The sequence below is a fragment of the Varroa destructor genome, unplaced genomic scaffold (assembly GCF_002443255.2).
Source record: "Varroa destructor unplaced genomic scaffold, Vdes_3.0 BEIS01000007.1, whole genome shotgun sequence".
Taxonomy (NCBI): domain Eukaryota; kingdom Metazoa; phylum Arthropoda; class Arachnida; order Mesostigmata; family Varroidae; genus Varroa; species Varroa destructor.
Genome location: NW_019211460.1, coordinates 2,410,360 through 2,429,616, shown reverse-complemented (window position 1 = coordinate 2,429,616; position 19,257 = coordinate 2,410,360). Strand labels below are relative to the sequence as shown.

The window sequence follows — 19,257 nt, the reverse complement described above, 5'->3', positions numbered from 1 at the left end:
AGGTTTAAGAATTTTTATCTCTTATTAGATTTGTTTTGATAGTAAATATTCACATTGATTTATTTAAAATTTGCCTTTTTTTCTAAAAATAAGTTAGAATTTTTTTTCATGAAAATCTTTTTTCACTTGCTGCTTTAACTTTTCAATTGACATTTACTAAAAATTCACTTAAAAAGGCACTAAAAAAACAAATTTTCACTTCTTCCTATCATAAGCAAACCAATACTGACCAATCGCGTATTCGCAATTTTAGCTCAAAAATATCAATCTTCATTTTAGACGCAGTTTTTCTTAGGATGAAACCTTAACAGTACGGCAAAAATCAGCCCAATCCAACCACTGTAAAGGGTTTCGTGTTGGTTCATTAACTCTGTTTCTGGAATGCACGTAAATAGAATAGGCCGTTGGCCTATTTTCGGATACGTATGTAAATCAAGTGAATCGATGACCGATTAGATGCTGCGCACGTCTATTGATATTGTCATCGACAAAGTCGGGTAACCTATTCTATTGCTAAAACTTCACTGTAGCTTATGGAATTTTTTTATTTGTTTTTTTGTACGAAATAATTATATATATCATAGAGAAAATCAAGATTGATTCTGTTCCAAAGCTTGGAGATTTTTCATCCTTCCTTCATTATAATTAGATGAAGATATCATAAATCTTTTATGATGCTTTGATGTTTCTCGATTAATGCTTTAGCTCTGTTTCTGGAATGCCATTGAGGTTTAAGGACTGTTTTTTATTTATTGATTTCTTCAGTTATAAATAAATGATCCCATATATGTGTTTAACATTCTGGCATTTTTCTCTGGAAATGAATTATGAAAGTTTTTTTTACAGAAATCAGCTTTACATTTGCCGCGTCAACTTTCCAAACAACATTTGTCACATATTCTCTTAAACAACTACTCGATGCGCATTTTCAGTCCCTTGTTAGATATGTAAACCAGTACGATTAATACAGTTTTCACTCAAAAATGTTCATTTTAGATAAAGGGACGTACACTGCATTTTTGCTCAACTCGTTGGAATCCATCGACTGACGTCAAGGAAACCTTTTTTTTTATAGAACACCATGTCAAAGTTTCACCCTTCGGACGGCATTTTCGACCTGAAAGCTAAGATTGGATTGCAGTCAATTGCATTTTGATTCAACTCAGCGAAAGTTTCTGATTGGAAGAGTGACCCCATCAATATGTAAATACGAACATCAACATATAAACATTCGGCCATAATTTTGTCATAGAAAAAGATTTTCAACAAAAGTCCCACCAGAAGATAGCCCAATTGTTTCTACAATTTTTACTAATATATGTGCAAAAGAAGAAAAAGCCAAAAAATAGAAAAAAAACAAAAGAAGAACAAATGTAGAAAAAAAAGGTAAAAAAAAAACAAGCAATTTACCTAAATCAGCGGTACTCTCTATGGAATAAATTCCTCCGCCGGGAAAAGGTATTCATCCGATTCGCTCTATGTTACGTGCAGCTCTTTCCAAGATGAAACTCCAGCGACCCGCTCAAAATCAACCCAATCCGATCACTCTGAAGGGTCGATTTGAGTGGAACAACCAAACAAACAGACACGAAGTTTTAGCAGTGCATAGACTAAACGGACCATGAGCTGTCTTGTCGTTGATTTACCTGATTTAACTATGTTACATCGAGACTAAAATAGTCTATCTTAAATATAAACCAACAGGTGTTCAATTGCAATTATTCTGCTCTACGTAAACCCTTACCCGTAATTGTTTCATAAGCTTGTTTTATGGGCCATACTTAGCAAGGAGCTCAGCCATATTTGTATTTCTTGTGATATCTTGCTTTTTGGTACATTTATTCTATTTGATTACGATGCCTTTTCAGCGTTAACAGAATGTCTCTGTTTCCGGAACGCACGTAAATAAAATCGGCCAAGAGCTGAGGTCTCAGCTTTTAACCGACTTTTAATAGGTTTACCCACTGACAAAGTCGACTAACCTATCGATACTTTTAATAAGACGACGCTGAGAACATCAGCAAGGTTTAAAGTTATTGTAATGGGTAGTAATTACATGTTCCTCTAAATCTACGTATTTATATTTTCTTAGGACATCACTAAGACATAAGGGTAGACATGATAAATAGTTGCATATGGTAAACCAAATGAAGATGGATGATTTGATACGTCTTGGATGTATTGACTCTGTTCCTGAAACGTTAAAGGCTTAATTTTTTTGTGTCCTTTTTTTGTCACCAAATAGGTGCATATATTTATTTGATATTCTGGAATTATTATTTTTTTTAATGATTTAAAAACGTTTTTTCACAAAAAATAGGTTTGCCATTGCCGCTTTAACATGTATTAAAGATTCGCTCAAATAACTATTCGAAACACAGTTTCACTTTAGTATTATATAAACAAACCAATACGACTAATAGGGTTTTCGTGATTTTTAAAAATATTTTAGTTGTAGATATCGCATTAATTAATTCAGCTGCTCGATATCTATTGACTGGTGTCAATAAAACCTAAAAAAAAAAAAAGAAATTGCAATAAAATTGAAATTTAGATTTTACCACGGGAAAGACGAGTCAAAGTAGATTTGCTAGATGAGCTTGAATACAATGAAAAACTCCTCAGAGATCAAGTCGCGATTTTTCTCCTATAGTTGTAGCGAACTAACTTTATCTGCAGATGAAGTTAGCTTAAAATAAGCTATGATATGATCCTTTATTTCATGTTGCTTTTTACAATTGACAAGAACATATGCATACGCTGACGCAACTTCATAAGCAACATTCGCAGAATAACTGTCAGTCGTTTTTAACAATGCATTGCCGCCTTTCTTACCTCCCATTTCGATAGCTATATAGACTCAAAATATTTTAGAAAAAACAATGGTCAGTATATCTGTTCTGTAAGCTTTCTCGTCTAAAGACATCCTTCAACTATATTTATTAGATCCTTAAAGTAAAAATACTTAAATTGCTACCAAAATCATAGGCATGCCAGAATGCCTCATTAAAAAATCGCGTCTATTGCAGAATCTTACAATTTTCTGTTGAACTACTTTAGTGAAATTAAAAATGTAGCAAGCTGCTTAATAACCCTGTAAAAAGGCATCGTAATTTTGCTCCAATCATAACTACCTAATCAACTGAACGAATTAGCACGGGAGAATTGTGACTATCCACAAGGCCCAAAGACGCCGTTGATGAATGCCAGAAAGACAAGATTTGCAAAATGTTAGAAAAGTGGAACACTATGGCAAGCCTCACAAACCTGTCGACAAAGGCTTCCAGATTTAAATGAAATAGGCTAGATATCGTGCTCTGCTAGGAAAGGCAACAGATTGGTGCAGTATGTGTGATTCATTCTGTCTCACACGCCCAGGTTTTGATATAATACTGTTATAATAATACACTGTTCAACCTACTGGGTACAAAACCCAAAGGTACTCTGAATCGATACAAATGATGGCACAAGGGATTTCCGATATAGTAAATAAATAAATATACATACATACGTATTTTACAGTCAGAACATAACCGAGCTCTAGTTGTCTGAACATGCTCAAGCACTCAATCAGTACCGCGTTGTTCCGTACTATTTGTAGTAGGATGAGTTACTGTCACTTTCGAATTTAACTCGGCGATGAGAGTTTAGAAAACATTTCTAAAAATAAAAACGAGCTTTAAAAGCCCCACGACGAAAAACAGGATTTCAACTAAAAACTTTCAAAATAACCATTTATCGAAAAATATACTAATTACAGAATCCTTTTCAAGACAAACAAATCTATTTAAAACGAATTAAAGATTTAATCTAAACATGAATTTATACGAAGGTACTAATATAATCTGAGTGCGAAAAGTTAATGTAACTACAGTATCGACGCATTCTATCTAGCTTAAACGTTTACCTGTTGCAAACAAGCAATTTAAAATAGACACATAAGCCGACTAGGGTTAAAATTATAAAGAACTGAGCGCTTTATTTTAGCCAAATGATATAAATTCTGCAGTGCAGAAAATATCACTAAATTGATAAACTTAATACATAACACTACGATAAGATAAAGGTTCATTAAATATTGATTTCCTTATCGTGATCATGAAAGAAGACACATTGATTTAAGAATCTAATATAATATGTCGTTTACTCGACTCACCTTTGTTAGGACTGACACATGTAAAAAGAGCATCTAGCGTTTTTTTTACCCACTTATCCCACGTTTATCCGGCATTTGGCTGGATAATCAATCAAAACTTCGAGCACAAAAAACTATGAGCAATGGGAGGCAGCATGTTGGTTTGCGCTGGTTAAATTCCTAATGTTAACAGAAAATAACAAATTATTTATGAAAAAGGGGAAAGGTCAAAAATAATAGCTGTGAAAGGTAACAATATGGCTGCTCTGCTGGTATTTCGATTTTTAAAAAAACACGCTTATTCAAGTCCAACATAATTCCTCCTATCTTCAAAAGAATATCGAAGGGTAATAGGAAAGACTGTTTATCATGCGAAAATTATAGCTGCAAATCATTTCCAAATTACATGCACCCACAGTGGAACGCTTATTTTGTCTCAACTAAGCTATTGAAAGGGTAGTTCCTCTGTGCATGTGCTAGATGCTTAAAGTGTCACGTTTTCTTAGAAGCAAAAACATCTAGTAACTACGTAAGGTGACAACTGAATAAGTGAAAACATTTTGTTCTCATGATTGCCTTAAAATTCTAAGCTCGAAATAGAAACAATTAAATTTCTACGTTTCTTAGCAGGATGAACATAAACTCTGCAATGTCGTTGCACCATTTCGTGATGTACCAAACATTCCTAATATATATGGTCATAGGATATCTATCAGTAGATTTTAAGAACAATACACACGATACAAGGTAAAATTAAGCAAAGCCAGACGGAATTCATGGCTATTGTTTTGTTAAACGGTTATCCAGATCTAGGAATAATAATGTCCTGACTCTGCAATTAAACTCTGCTTGTAAAAGGCCAGACTATCAAAGTATATTAGATTATATTTACAGTTTGCGTATGTACTCATTCTGCAGGATTTTGGGTTGCGTATAAGTAATAGCCGTTTTAGTTTATTGCCTCCCTTTTCTAGTTTTTCATTCGTCTATTGTCTAGAGTTATATACTGTTGAAAATCTTCCTAGCTACCATTATCACCTTTAGCCAGATCGTAAAATTCACAAAAAAGTATGCAAGGTAAAAAATGACCCTGTTTGTGATAAAGTTCTCGTCATACCCGCCAGATCTATTCTAAATTGTTCTAGCAGTCTTTCTTTTACTTCCATTGAGGACAAATAAAAATTCTTGAAAATGGTATTCTTGCCACCCGAAATTCCTATTTTTAGATCTGATGGAAGGATATATTTTATGATCTGAACCAAATATGACACTAGGCCCTTAAGGGGCAAATATTTTTCCAACAGTATATAACACTCAAAATAAGCAAACGAAGAATGGGAAAAAGAAATAATACGAAAACGCGAAGCCTTCTTGTGTACCGATCAAATGGTAGCGGCGATTTATTGCGAACGTCTCGACTCGTTCTACAGCCTGCAATATTTAAACTATGAATGCCTGTAATGCATGAAAGAAATGACGTTTGCATGAAGTTGTGGTTTAGGTTAGCAACATCATTATTTCGTTAGAGACAATAGGGTATTTACGGTTAGGTTAGTAACTAGTTAGTAAAAAAAAACTTCAGTATGATATTCAATTAAAAAAACAATAAAATTCTTTTAACGCTGCGAACTCGTCTGTGTATTATATGGTACCAAGGTAAATTTTCTCTACTTGTTTATTATATGAAGCCGCGTCCGATTCATTCATAACAACTCTTGTTTTAGCAACTTATTTGCATAATTCTAATAAGACTGTTGCACTGCGTTGATTATTTAGTTACCCTTATTTGTTATCCCATTATCTTCTAGCCATCTGTAGTTGGTGCCTCAACCCATTTGTGTTCTTTCAACGGTTTTTAACACCTGGCGGTTATTCCGCTATATCACTAGCATATTTTGACTTTCGAAATTTCACGTAAATATTAGACCGCCTAAGAAATCAAATAAGTAAGCAAGGAGAAAATACAGATCTTCTTAAGAAACTCCCGATCGCTTGCTGAAGCCAACCATGTAGAACAATGTATTCGAATTCATGCAAGAAAATGGGAACTACCGTTTTTTTTTGAAAGTGGAAGTTTCTTTTGAGTACAGCTCGAAGGCCTAAGCAACTATCATATTTCGTTCGGTGTTCTGCAAATTCTTAAGGGCTTTGAAGGTGGCATTTTCCTCCCTCTTAACATTCGAACCGATGGGAAATGTTTAGGTACATTTTAACGCAACTCAAGATCCTTCCCAGATATCTAGCCTTTACTATAACCATACGCAAGAGACATACGATTATCAGTATTTTTACTACAGCGCCTTTGGTTATTACTAGTTGCGCTTACTGTAAGTGATGGCAAATCTGTCAAGTTGCTTAATTACAAATTACCCAATATAATGGCAACGGATTGATAGAGGCTCCTGTCAGCCGCGGCAAGCACATATAAATGATACCTCATCAAGTTATCCTCAGCTGAGTCATAAATATTTCAAAAAAAACACTAATAGGCTCACAGAGTACGCTATACTTGCCTGAAGTTGTCCTTAACGGCCCTACCAATCAAAAAGAACTCTAAAACATCAGTCTAGAATACGGGCTACATATTTATCAAGTATGTGGCGCGCAATCCGGCTAATTCGTGTCAGTATAAACGACAGCCGTACCGAATTTGCGGGTGATAGGACAATCAAGACAAGTGTCGATATATGGTATGAATTTTCATGCACCAAAGTTACAGATACAGCAAATTGGACGCTCGGACTCCGGATGACTGTATCAACGACAGTAATGGCGTCCACGATTTAAAATACACGATCTCTGAACGTTGGTTAGACTCATTTTTGCCGGTAGATTCCATGGTTACGATTCGAATTGTGAGCACTGTTACTCTAATATTGTTCGTAAAATATGTAACGGCCCACTTTAAACCATGATCAGTTTCATTAAAGATTATATGTTTCCAAGTTTAAAATGAAGACAGGAAACAAACCACTAAACTTAATAGATAAACTATAGGCATAATGCTATATGTTTTTTGGTAAGACAAAAATTTAACACTTGTGTAGTAAATCTCTTGCTACTAGGTATGACAGACTTATTTTGAGCAGGGCTGCAGCTTAGTCATCTTAATCTTAGTTTTGCAAATGTCTTCTCGAGAAACTTTTTAAAGTTAAAAACGCATGTTAAAAAGTAAAACTTTTTTTAGCGTATCATTTGGCTACAAATATTTGTCCTTATATAAATCTCGAAATACAATAAATTTCGAATTCGTAAACGTATGTTTTTGTTGATTGCTGCCGTCTGCAGCATACGTTCACAAATTTAAATTCTGCGGACTGCATTAATTATGTGATCATTTACTTCTCTGTTTTAGCTCTGCGTTGTAATAGAGCGCCTAATAACATCTACAGTGGGTAAGGCTTTGAACGGACGCATGTCTTACGCACATATGCCTTTCTTACATTATTAGTATACATTAGTGTCAGCCTGTTACCTAAAAACCGCAGTGAAGGTCTTTGAAGGCTCACCGGCAACATGAACTTGAAACAATTACGCTTTTAACACAGGCCTGCATGGTCACACACAAATTACAATCTTCCAGTAGTCGTCGTCAGTAGCCTTCTGCTGAGAAACAAGCATGCGACGAAACGTTACGTATATATCGAACACACACAACAATTTGGTATCCGCTGCTTAGTCGCAAGCGCGAACCAGTGGATACTGTCGCAGTCATCATTTTTAATAGTAAATGCGCTACCGTAATTAGCTTTATGTTGGCACGTTCGCAGATTCCTGCAGGGGCATTTCCTTTAGATACGGACACAGACAGCCAAGCAGTACGACAAGATATAGCCGTAGATTAGCCACTAGACTGCTATTAGTAGACTCGTTACCATGTGTGTGAGCGGCGCGGCCTATAAAACTCCTCTTTGGCTTTCCCTGTCGTTTTTTATTCTTCCTCGAAAATTCTCCTTCGCCTCGGTGTTTTCCTTCTTAATGAGGGCAATCTCCTTCGAAAATCTGCACAGTAGCGAACGATGCCGTTGAATGCGAAAGGTGGCTACAGTAATTGTAGTAACAGCAATGATAAAGCGGGTTTGTCGATTATGTCTCCTCAAAAAAAAAGATAATGCATTATTTCACTCATGCGGCCAAATAATAACGGTGAGCCTAAGACTGACTTTTCTTCTGATGATTGAGCAGAAAGACTTTTCTGCTTTTTGTGATGGTAAAGTCGACAAGTGGTCGAGTATTACTGTTACAAATACGAACGCCAGAACGAACAGCAGTCAATAGTAATCGCTAGTATATTCCGACAGATATTTTATATGTATGCTGAGCTAGTGTGAATTGAGTTCCGCCAGTGTCTTTTTTACGTTTCTTCTGTTAGCAAAATAGACAGATACTGCTGCTTCCGACGTTTACTTAGGCAGTTGTCTGTCAGATGGACGTTCACTCAGTCAGCCTTCAAGCCTCTTCCCTGTTTACAGCAGTCCATGCATCGTTGTCCCGACTTTCGTGAAATTTTTCGTCTGCCGCACTTTGTTCAGTCAGTTGTATTCATTCTATTCTGTTACAAGATGCGCGCTCACCGATCGTCGCCTAGTGTAATAGACGCCTATTCTGTTCATTTGGCCGTCTCTGTCGCTTTTCTATGCATCGTTCACCCTGATATTGCTTTGGTGGAAACAAGAGCTAACGGAATCGAACAAACACGGCTGTCACCGGCACAAGAAGGACAACCTAAACATTAACAACACAGACAGTAGCCGCCACGGAAAAACAACAACAAGCAAACTCTTTGTTAAAAGGACTTAATCCACCCCAAACATAGCAAATTACTCTAAAGCACGACGACAACGAGAAGGGAGAACCCTTGCGTCTATCGCGATTTTTATCACTATCGTAATGCCCCCAACCGCCATTGACACTACAAGGAAAGCCCCTACGAGCGCCGACAGCAACAGCAAAAAGAGGACAAATGGAGGATTTGAACGATAACAACAGCCTCACGCGCTGAAGATGTCCAAGACACTGACTCCTACTTTTTTCGGTTACTAGTAAAGTACTGTCACCACTGCTACTGCTGTTTAACTCTCCGTGTTACTGCGCATTCATTCATTTGCTCACTCGCTCATTTCCTAACAGCTGCTCCAACTTCTGTTATTTTTTCTGTTACCATTGTTGTTGTTTTCGGTCGGGGATGAAGAAGGGGGTTTCTGCTGCTTACTTTCGTCTGCTTTTGCTGCTATTATAGGCAAATGCGACTTTCGTATGCAATCAGGTTCCATTCACTGTTTCTCATTCATCCTGTAGCTCACCCCTCGCCCTGACGAAGGGTGAGGACAGCTCCGATAGTGATCAGTTTCTCACACTTGTGGAGACAAAGAAGCGCCAACGTTTAAACCTCGATCCGCGGCCTCAGATATCGCTTTTTATTCAATCTCTCTTCATTCATCTGCTCTTCTTACCCTAGAGAGATCTTAGGCTGAGCATCCTGTCAAAAAAATGCTTTGTTTAAACATACAATCCGCGCACGCAAGCCTTTAAGCTATTACGATGCAGTATAAACATTACAAGGACAATTTCTTTATGTTTAGCAAAAAACGAGACTTTAAAAAATTAAGTTCATCAAATACAAGGGAGTTTATATCGTTTTCTTACTCCTTTGTTTTTTACATTTATATTTTGTACGTATACTCCTTATACTACTAAGAATACATATTTGAATAAGTATATAAAGTAAATAGGTTTATGTAAATATGCAATTTTTGATTAGGACTCATTACAATCGCATGACATAGTTAATGCTTTTTCTCTAACTGTTTGCCCTGAATTAGCAATCCCATTGCAATGAAACTCACGCAAAGGATACGATAGCTCTAGATCGCACTAGATCAGAATAAAATTTGTAATAACTATTAGCGTTTTATGATAAGTCACCGATAAAATTAACCTTTTCTGCAAACTATTATTTTTTTGCCACAATCTTATGCCTCGACTAATGCTCGGAAGAATCTACGCTATAGGGACTTCAGCATGTTCAAAATATTCATATTGTTAATTAAATAGAAGTTAGTGATATTAACAAGTATGAAGATAAAAGCTTGCAGCAATTGTTGACGTAAGAATAAATGGAGATGCAGAAGATTCGGGGATTCTGTGGGACTTTATTCAAATTCAAGCTTTGCTTTGTTACACAAATCTGTTTGCTACATGCAAATGTAGCTGTTGTTATAGTACGTTAATAGTGATTTATCTTGAGCTGACGTTACGAACCCTTTTTTGCTTTCTTCGTTAGCCCGTGAAGAGTTCAGTTCATAAACATATTTCGATAATGTACGGATTTTATGTAGCCCATCGAAATAAAAACAACTACAGCTTACAGTTAAACAAATCTCTAATTGATAACCTTTGATAAGTTTATACCCGTCGCAAGTCATAACGACAATTAAAAACCGGCTGTTAAAGGAGACGACTGTTTATTCCTTGGGGTTTCGCTTCATTTATGTCTCTGCTAAAATTGAGACCCCTCAAAAACGATAGCCGAGCTGAAATTCAGTTATTCTTGTCGCCGCAACGGTCGTTTTGTACATGCAACAGCTAGAAGATACAACGATATTAACGATAATCAATCATAGCTGCGAGTTATATTAAGGATTAATTACTTAAGAACAAAAAGAGACTTGGGAGAAAGGAGGTGGCTGAGAGTGCTCCACCAATGAATATGTGAATATATTAAATATTCAGTGCAAACGGAGCGAACTCGGAACATTTTTTTTAATTAATTGCAGCATTGCGGTGTTTCACGTAACATATCCTGGTTTACCTCCAACTAGCAAGAAGTTTCAATTTATGAAGCAAGTCTTCGGTAAAGTTACTTGCCTAATAAAAGAATGTCAACTTGGCAAAAGACAAAAAGCGCCAGATTGTTGTTCACCATGGAAAAAGCGGTAAATGTGACTTTTAATATTGAGGGACATCTTATGATTACTACCACACACAGTGAATAGGCGTGGCTTTATATGAGACCTACATCCTATTAAAAAATAAATATGATTTTAATGAGCTATTCATCATCAATTCACAAATCCATTTTATGTCTCAGATCATTCAATGGCAATTTCCTGAACATTTGGGAACGTAAATGTGTAGGCAAGTACTGAACTGAAATACATAAAACTAAAGGTGTATAGTAAAAATGACTACACTTGATTAACTTTGGCTGCTTGTTTGGGTTATATAGAGTCTGCTGTAGTAAAATCAGTTTCAAGAATCCGTTTAACTCAAGTGAAGATCTAGGGTGTTATTGAAAAGGCAACCATGAACAATGAAATAATTTATTTAATTCTAGAAATGACTGTAATCTGCTTATCATTTAATTAAAGCCTTCAATTCTTTTTTCGGTAGTGACAGTAACAACAGTGATAGATTTTCTAAGTACATTAGTTATTGTACGGTAATTTACCAACTGGCAAGGACTTTTCAACTATGGCCCTATAAGTAATATATATATATATAACCCTGTCATTGGCTGACAAGAATGAAGACTTCACAGTCATTCGCTCTAATTTTATATAGTTAAAGACATATTTATTTATAGATAATTTCTTTCGTTACAACTCGGCCACACTTATCTCACTGGATCTTCTCATTCTGGGCTACTTTAGCGCCGTGTAGCTTCACGTTACTCTCCCTAGACCTTGCCGTTGTCTTTCTGAGCGCATTGGAGTAAACCTTGTGTCGACGTTTGCAAGAAGTAACCTGCGCCTGGTTTGACTTCAAGATTGCTTTAAGGAGAAGGTGTACAATCGTTTCTTTACGAAGGAGGTCGGATAGACAGAACAGTTCTATTTTTGCTGTAGGAGAAACGAGGCGACGTTTCAATGATCGTTTGCTCGAAACAAACTCTGCCGGATGAGCTGAAGACAAGCCCATATTTAGCCTGTTTTTGGCAAAAATCCGTTACATCATTAGATCGATTACTTTCACTAACTTCCTGACAGCGGCTAGAGCCAATTAATTAATTTGAGTTAGTTAGAGACTTGACGGCCATTTTCGAAGGTGCATCGTACCGAGAAGAAGAACTCATCGGCATCACTGCTCTAAAAGGAAACATATCAATGCGTAGGGCCCGTGGGCACGAATCGAAGTTCACAAGGCTAAGCAAATTGAATGGGAGGCTTCATTTGAGTTGGCATTGTGAGGTTCGAACGGTTAGCACAGCAAGGAATATATAACTAAATATAAACATGCGTCTACGGATATATAAGTGCAAAGTGAGTGGCTGTGAGGTGCGCTTGTTTCTTATTATAAATATATATATATGCAAGCCAACCGGTTCTTAGTCTAATTCAACACTACTGTTAGTAGACGCGATATCATGGCTGTTGCACTATTTATTTTAACTAGTAAGCACAGTTCGTCTGTTCGGTCGTTATACTCTCTGTGACACGCATCATCTTTGAATCAAAGTATTCTACTTGACTACTTTCGTTCTAGGAAATCAGGGTCCTTGAATCCCACAGGCATAATTTAGTGGGAGAGCTGTATCAATTTGCCGGGGATACGGTAAGTTGAGATTGTTCATTATTTCGACAAACTCATCAAGGGTTTTCGTTAACCGCGGGTTATAGCATTTTTCCTCCCAAATTGAGGAACTCGTCATTCCTGTAAGATTCAAATTAACATGTAACAAGAGAGATATACTTAACATATACATAATATCGCTAAAATCGTGATTGCCTCATGGAAGATTCTAAGCGACGTTCTATTTTAAATTTACTACTAGTTAGATAGGAAATCTAAGCAGGGGATAATGAAATTCTGACTTGTTTCTGTGTTGAAATAATTAACATATTTTGCGGTGACCTTGTATATATGAGGAATCATTTTGAAAGGCATATCGGGTATCATCGTATATAACGACTACAGATTTACATTAAAAAAAAACGAAGTCTGAAAACATCGAAATGTTTGTGAAAGAGTGCAGTTTATTATTCTTTGGAAATGAACTGTCGAAGTTGGTGACTCCAGAACTGTACCGCGATAATTCAATTTTACTTGCGATTGGTCCGTAAGAAGAACCTTGTTAATGATGCGTCAATTAGCGCGATAGATCAATTAGAATTAGCGCTATCGGGATTGGGTAGTCACAACATACCTTTATAGTCATGAGCAGGATAAACGGTGTAGTGTTCAGGTAGGGTGAAAATCTTTGAATGCACGCTCTTGTAAAGAAGATGCGGCGATCCTTCTTGAAAATCTGTGCGTCCGCATCCCCGGATCAGTAGTGCGTCGCCAGTAAACACGCAGCTTTAAATGGTTATCCACCATACTTTTGTTAGTTATTGCGTTAATAATTGTAATTGATAGTAATAATATTAGTAGTTCACTGATTTAGGCAAGATAAAAATCTTCATACGCATACGTGGGGTCCCACACGAGATCGCGGTATAAATAACTTCGTATTTATAGATTACTATTATATTCTACATAAAAGTCAGTGTCCATATTTCATTTGTTTGCAGTCTGTGACGAACTGCGGGAACCTTCTCCTAACAGTAACCGAAGGCTATCATAGTCTAATACCGACACTATTTACCGTGTTTACACTGTTTTACCGTACGAAGTTTTAGCTGCAGTGCTCGAGATCAGGGTGACGAGAGGTCCCACATAACTCCTAACTATTTTAGCAACGTATTACAAGAAATCTGGCCATTTACGATATTGTAAACCTACCCCATATTACTATCCACGTATGACAAGCAACCATTTGTGTGGCCCGGCGTTGCTAACACTTGTAGTTTTAAATATTCACTGATTGCCACCTGAAACAGATGTACGTGGAAATAATACATTTATATAGTAATCAGTAAATATACATTAATCTGCCTCGAACAGCAGGACAAACAGATCCGATGTAGAAGGCTTTTTCACAATGCTATCAGCTAGTGGTCAACAGCAAAAATAATAGCGGTAGATTTCCTGAAGCGCCACGAAACAATGTAGCCCATATACGTGGTCATTCGTACTCACCTCGTCGCCTTCGCTCACGTGTCGATCTGCGCTTGCTCCGGAAGATAGAGAGATGACGCTAAGCAAACCAGGCGTACGTTTCTTTAGCAATCCCGAGCCGGTCACATGATCAGCGTGAACGTGCGTGTTCAGCACATACTTCAATTTTAGGCCTAGCTCATTGACAAGTTTAAGATCACGGTCTACCTGTTGAAGCACACAGTTCATTCAGGTGCACCGAGTTAGTAAAGCGTACACTTGGTGTCTGACCAACGGTTAAAATGCATAGCATCCAATTGAAAATCGTTGATCATCTTGAGCTTCTCCAAGCTACGACAGGCGTGTCTTTATGGTCTTTTTCAAATTTAACACGTTTGCTTTACATTGTAATACGGCACATTAGTAGCACGTAAAGATACGATGTCTAATGAACAAGCCAGTGAAGGGTAGTCTTTTCCTCATGTTTCGAGCGCAACTATCGTTATCGGTATAAATTATATTTTGTACAAATAATGACACATATCTTGATAGTGGTTTCGAAAAATCAACTTAATACGGAGTAACTTACAACGCTTCGTACAAAATATGCAAATTAAGTAAATCCTTAAGTTCGTGTCTCAAGTCGAGCTAGCCCGAAGCACCCACATGTTCGCTGTTACTGCTTTCAATTGTCTATGGCTCTCATAGTTCTATAGAGCAATAACACAGACAACTGTTCCAACGAGATGTAACTACACACCATACGCTGTTTAAAGCAAACCTATAACTAACTTTTTGCGCCTTAACTACTGGCCCCAGGGGAAGTAACGTGCGTTAAGTTTTAAGCATTCCACGCTGCTATACGTGGTTTTCGCCGGTACAAAATAGATGCAACACATAAAAAAAAACTGAGGAAGACTAGTTTTTAGAATGATGGGAGTCTCCACGTGAAATCTTCTGAGGTCCATTGGCTTCAAAAAATCAGTGAAGAAAAGCAACGACAAAAAGGTAAAAAGCTTCTTCCTTCAACTTTGTTCTATAAAAGAACAATAAATACAAAAAAAAATACAGTGTGATTCATTAATCAGCGGATGGTTAATTCGCTATTTAATATCGAAAACTCAAAATTTTCCGATCAGCAGTAGTGACGAATACGAATTCTGATAAATTTAGATTTTAGGAACTCCAGCAAGGAAAACAGCTGTTTAAAGGGGACAATATCACCAAATTCTCCTTACTACAGTGGTATATATCAGAAATAAAATTGTACGTTTCATGAAACTAAATGGCTGAAGAAAACAGATACTATAAATATCAGCATTACACTAGTAGCATATAATGATGCCATTAGTATTTCCTGGTGTAAATAGGGTTTTAGTGAACCTAAATGGGTAAAAAAAATAAGGCAAATTTATCCATCATTCCAGTTTATATTTGTAGATGAACTAACACGTGTCAGCTCTTGCAATGTTAGGAAATATATTTACCTTTTCAAGAACAGGATCAATTAGCAGGGCTTCGTTCACATTTTTGTCCGCCAATAAATATGTGTAGGTGCTGCTCTTTTCATCGAATAGTTGACTGTTCCAAAGTACAAGATAACAAAAAAAAAAAGGTAAATTATTTTCTTTCTCTTTCTCTCTTTCGATATATATATATATATTATTTTCCTTAATTTTTTGCCTTCAGTGCCTCAACCCTTTGCCGACCCTTTCCAAGTTATAAGAGGTCGAACTAAAGTAACATAAAGGTGAGGTTCAAAGTTAAGCTCTCAACAGTTTTAGATTTTTTTAATTGGTTTCTTTTCTTTTAAAATAAGTCATTGAAAAACTATTGCGGACTTTTCAATAGGTAATTTTCTAAAAATGATCTGCTGTTGGTTATGTTTTATGTAACGTTCAAAACACTTTCGCTCCTATTGCTTCAGAAAACGACATCGTGGACAGCTGTAAACTTTTAGAAACTTACCCTATCAATGAAGCGGCGTCATCATATTAGATATGAGTGACGTACCACTTACCACGCTAAAATGTGTATTTGGGACTTTTAGAGTCTTTGGACACTTATTATAAGGCATAATGGATACTTCAGAGTCAAGCCAAATGGTTTTTACCTTAGACAATTTCAGCTGCATTTGCATAATCTACCGGTGAAGTGTCTGCGCTATAACTCCTGCGTGTTCTGCGTGCTTCTAAACTGTGGTTATCATCATAAACATGATTTTAAAATTACTAATCGTATTTTCGTGAAAGGCACTTATACTAGCGGCGCCTTCATTTTCAATTACTACGTCGTCGCTAAAAGAGGATAATGATGAGAGGTATAGAACCAACCATAGGAATATATGGTACCTACTGAAAATATTTGCATATTAAGTTACCGAGCATTTACCGAAAGAGGAGCCTCTTACAGGTATTGTAAGGAACCGCCGTGATAGTTGTCGTTGAAAGAAGATTCGTTTGGCTGATGGATACGGCTCGTCGGCTTTGCCAAACTGATAACAACGCCAATTGATGGAGTCGGTTAAGTAACATTGTCCTTGAACGCACAACGATGCTAAAGTAGACACAACGCACAGAGCAAGAGAGATACAAGCAGCACTCACAATGAGTACGACCACCATTAAAACAGGGTAAAGGTAGAAAAAACTAAGTCAACTATAATCACGACTTGAGCTCATACTGAAGGTTGACGTGATGACGGAACTGCAGCGCCACCAGATGACGTAAACATCGACGCGGAGGAAGAGCGAGATGAAACTCTGAAACCGAGATACAGGCAAGGTTTTGTTGGCACAATAAAACTTCGCGAACGACGAATTGTCCTAAGTCGCGCAGAGGCGAACACTCGTTGAGGCATTGCTTCAGCGCTGTGTTTATTAACTGAGGCGGTACAATCACAAAGACGATAGGAACGACATCAATGTAACGAGGAGTATGAGCTTTTCTAAAAGAGTCATATAAAAAAATATGAGCATTCTTTAATATATCGGGGCGAAAATCTCTTAAACTCGCGTTTAGAAGGTTAAGTTTTGGACCTCTGTACTTTCTAGTGCTTAGAGAATGTTATTCTGAGAGTTTGCTTATAAAATTTTATTGACAGATAACATCTATAAAAACTTGTTTTTTTATAAGTGCTGGCCTTTACCAGCACCATGACCTTGATAGTAATCTTTTGACTGTGTTTTAGCGGATATCAAGTTAGAATATATTGAACCTAAATTCTGCGGGGGCGTTCTCGCTAGCCAAACTGTTATGAGCTGTGTTTAGCACTCAAATATTATGGTTTGAATAACCACTGAGCCTCAGCTGTGTATTAGACGTGAAAGCAGACATTCACGAATTCGAAACCCTGTCGCCACCATTGCGAACACTAAGACTATTTGAATGCCCTCATTTCAAAGAATACTATATAACAAAATGTTATTCGCAAAACAACAGGTCCAAGATGACTACGGTTTTGTAAATCGTTATGTCACAAACTTTTCTGCTTTAAACCAATATCAAACAGATACTATTTATTAAATGCGGTTGCGCCAATCGAGCTTTCAGGTAAGCCATAAATGATTTAATCGAGGGTTAAACAGGTGCAGTGTCCTAATGAGTTTACTTAAACTCAACGCATGATCGCGTGTGAAAATATACGATATTCGCCACCTTTACCGGCGTACTCGCTCACAAACAAATTCTTTTATAGATATCCAGTGCTGTCACATACCAAACCCAAACGTTAACCCAAAATGATATGGCCATCAATGACCAAAGTCAAATACATATAGTTTCTCGTGTGATTTGAGTTCTAATAATGCATCCTTTACGTTTTTTCTGTTAGCAAAATAGACAACTACTGTTGTTTCCGACATTCATTCGGCCGTTTGTCTGTCGTTAAGTGCTTCTTTCCTATTTACAGTGAACTCTGTTTCACTGTTTTGACCCTCGTGAGATTTTTCTGCGGGACTTTGTTCAGTAAATTTTCTGTTTTGTTGGGTTACAAGACGCGCTCCTCCCTGTTGTCGTCTAGTAATAGTTGCCTGTTCTGTTCGTTTAACTGTCTTGTTACGACATGCATTTTTTTTCCACATGGTACTAACCCTGATATCGCTTTGGCGGTGATAACAGCTGACAAAACCTAGTGACCACTGCTGTCATCGTCAAAAAAACAAAAGCTTAAACAGCAACCACAATACCATCAGCAACCGTAAAAACAAAAACGTTAAAACTTGTCATTTAAACAATAACAGGTTGTACTACCCTAGGAATGGCAACTTCCGCTGATGTTTTCCACCTTTCTTTGCTGCTGTAAACAAATGCGGCTTTCGAACTGAGCTTCCGTTCAATATTATCCATTCCGCCTGTAGCTGATTCCCTCGCCCCGGAAAAGGAAAAGATCAATTTGTCAGTGGTCAATTTCTTACACTTACGGAGAGGCAAGAGTACCAACGTCTAAATCTTAGCCCAATGCAACGACTCGCGCTTCTCCCACCACTATTATACTACTGGAGACTTTTATAGCAGAGACAGGAACACTGCGACATCGGCCACTAGTTGTGCTACTGTTGTTTAATTCTCCGTGTTACTGCGCATTCATTCATCTGCTCGCTCAATTCCTAATAGCTGCTCCAACGTCCGTTACCATTGTTGTTGTTTTCGGTTGGGAATGAACAAGGGGGTTTCTGCTTCTTACTTTCGTCTGCTTTTACTGCTATTGTTGGCAAATGCGGTTCTCGCATGGAATAAGGCTTCGTTCACCATTTGTCATTCATTCTATTGCTGACCCTTCGCCCCGAGAAAGGGCGAGTACAGCTCCGATAGTGATTAATTTCTCGTCAGAAAGCGCGTCAAAGGCGCCAACGTTTAAATCTCAATCCACAGCCTTAGGCATTTTTCTTCCTTCAAACATATAACTCCCCTATTTTACTCTAGCAGTATCTCAGGCTTAGCATCCTGTCAAAACAATTTTATATCCTTTTCCTGATATAGGATCTATGTACACAAGCCTTTAAACTACTACGATATAATATAGTCGTCTTAAAGACGATTATTTTATGTTCCACGTAGACGCAACGAGACTCTCGTAAATATCGATATCATTATCGAACCATTGTGTATGTACATGAGTTTATTGAATACGAGTCTTTACCCCTA

At 37.2% G+C, this 19,257-nt stretch overlaps 2 protein-coding genes across 26 annotated transcripts in view; both read right to left on the bottom strand.

The window, feature by feature from the left end:
• The window catches only part of LOC111254932 (solute carrier family 35 member H1), a 29,002-nt gene extending 19,514 nt beyond the window's left edge, over window positions 1-9,488 (bottom strand). For 2 of the 16 annotated variants that reach the window (XM_086976103.1, XM_086976104.1), the window contains exon 1: window positions 7,645-9,290. The gene's annotated coding sequence lies outside the window, so the exon portion shown is untranslated. The other 14 variants (XM_086976095.1, XM_086976096.1, XM_086976098.1 and 11 more) reach the window with 14 other exon arrangements.
• Window positions 9,489-11,678: 2,190 nt separating this feature from the next.
• On the bottom strand, window positions 11,679-18,879 carry LOC111254593 (persulfide dioxygenase ETHE1, mitochondrial). 10 transcript variants are annotated; one of them, XM_086976106.1, is made up of 8 exons: window positions 18,746-18,857; window positions 16,796-16,874; window positions 16,505-16,669; window positions 15,601-15,694; window positions 14,156-14,341; window positions 13,859-13,947; window positions 13,281-13,432; window positions 11,679-12,787 (listed from the first exon to the last, which is right to left on the bottom strand). In XM_086976106.1, exons 1-8 carry the CDS (start codon window positions 18,840-18,842, stop codon window positions 12,624-12,626), a joined length of 1,026 nt encoding a protein of 341 aa, XP_086832232.1. In that variant the 5' UTR covers window positions 18,843-18,857; the 3' UTR covers window positions 11,679-12,623. The 10 variants fall into 10 exon arrangements, with proteins under 10 accessions (XP_086832232.1, XP_086832233.1, XP_022671321.1 ...); XM_086976107.1 differs by having other exon boundaries at window positions 18,797-18,857; XM_022815586.2 differs by lacking the exon at window positions 16,796-16,874 and adding an exon at window positions 18,364-18,470 and having other exon boundaries at window positions 18,746-18,763.
• Between the last annotated feature and the right edge of the window lie 378 nt (window positions 18,880-19,257).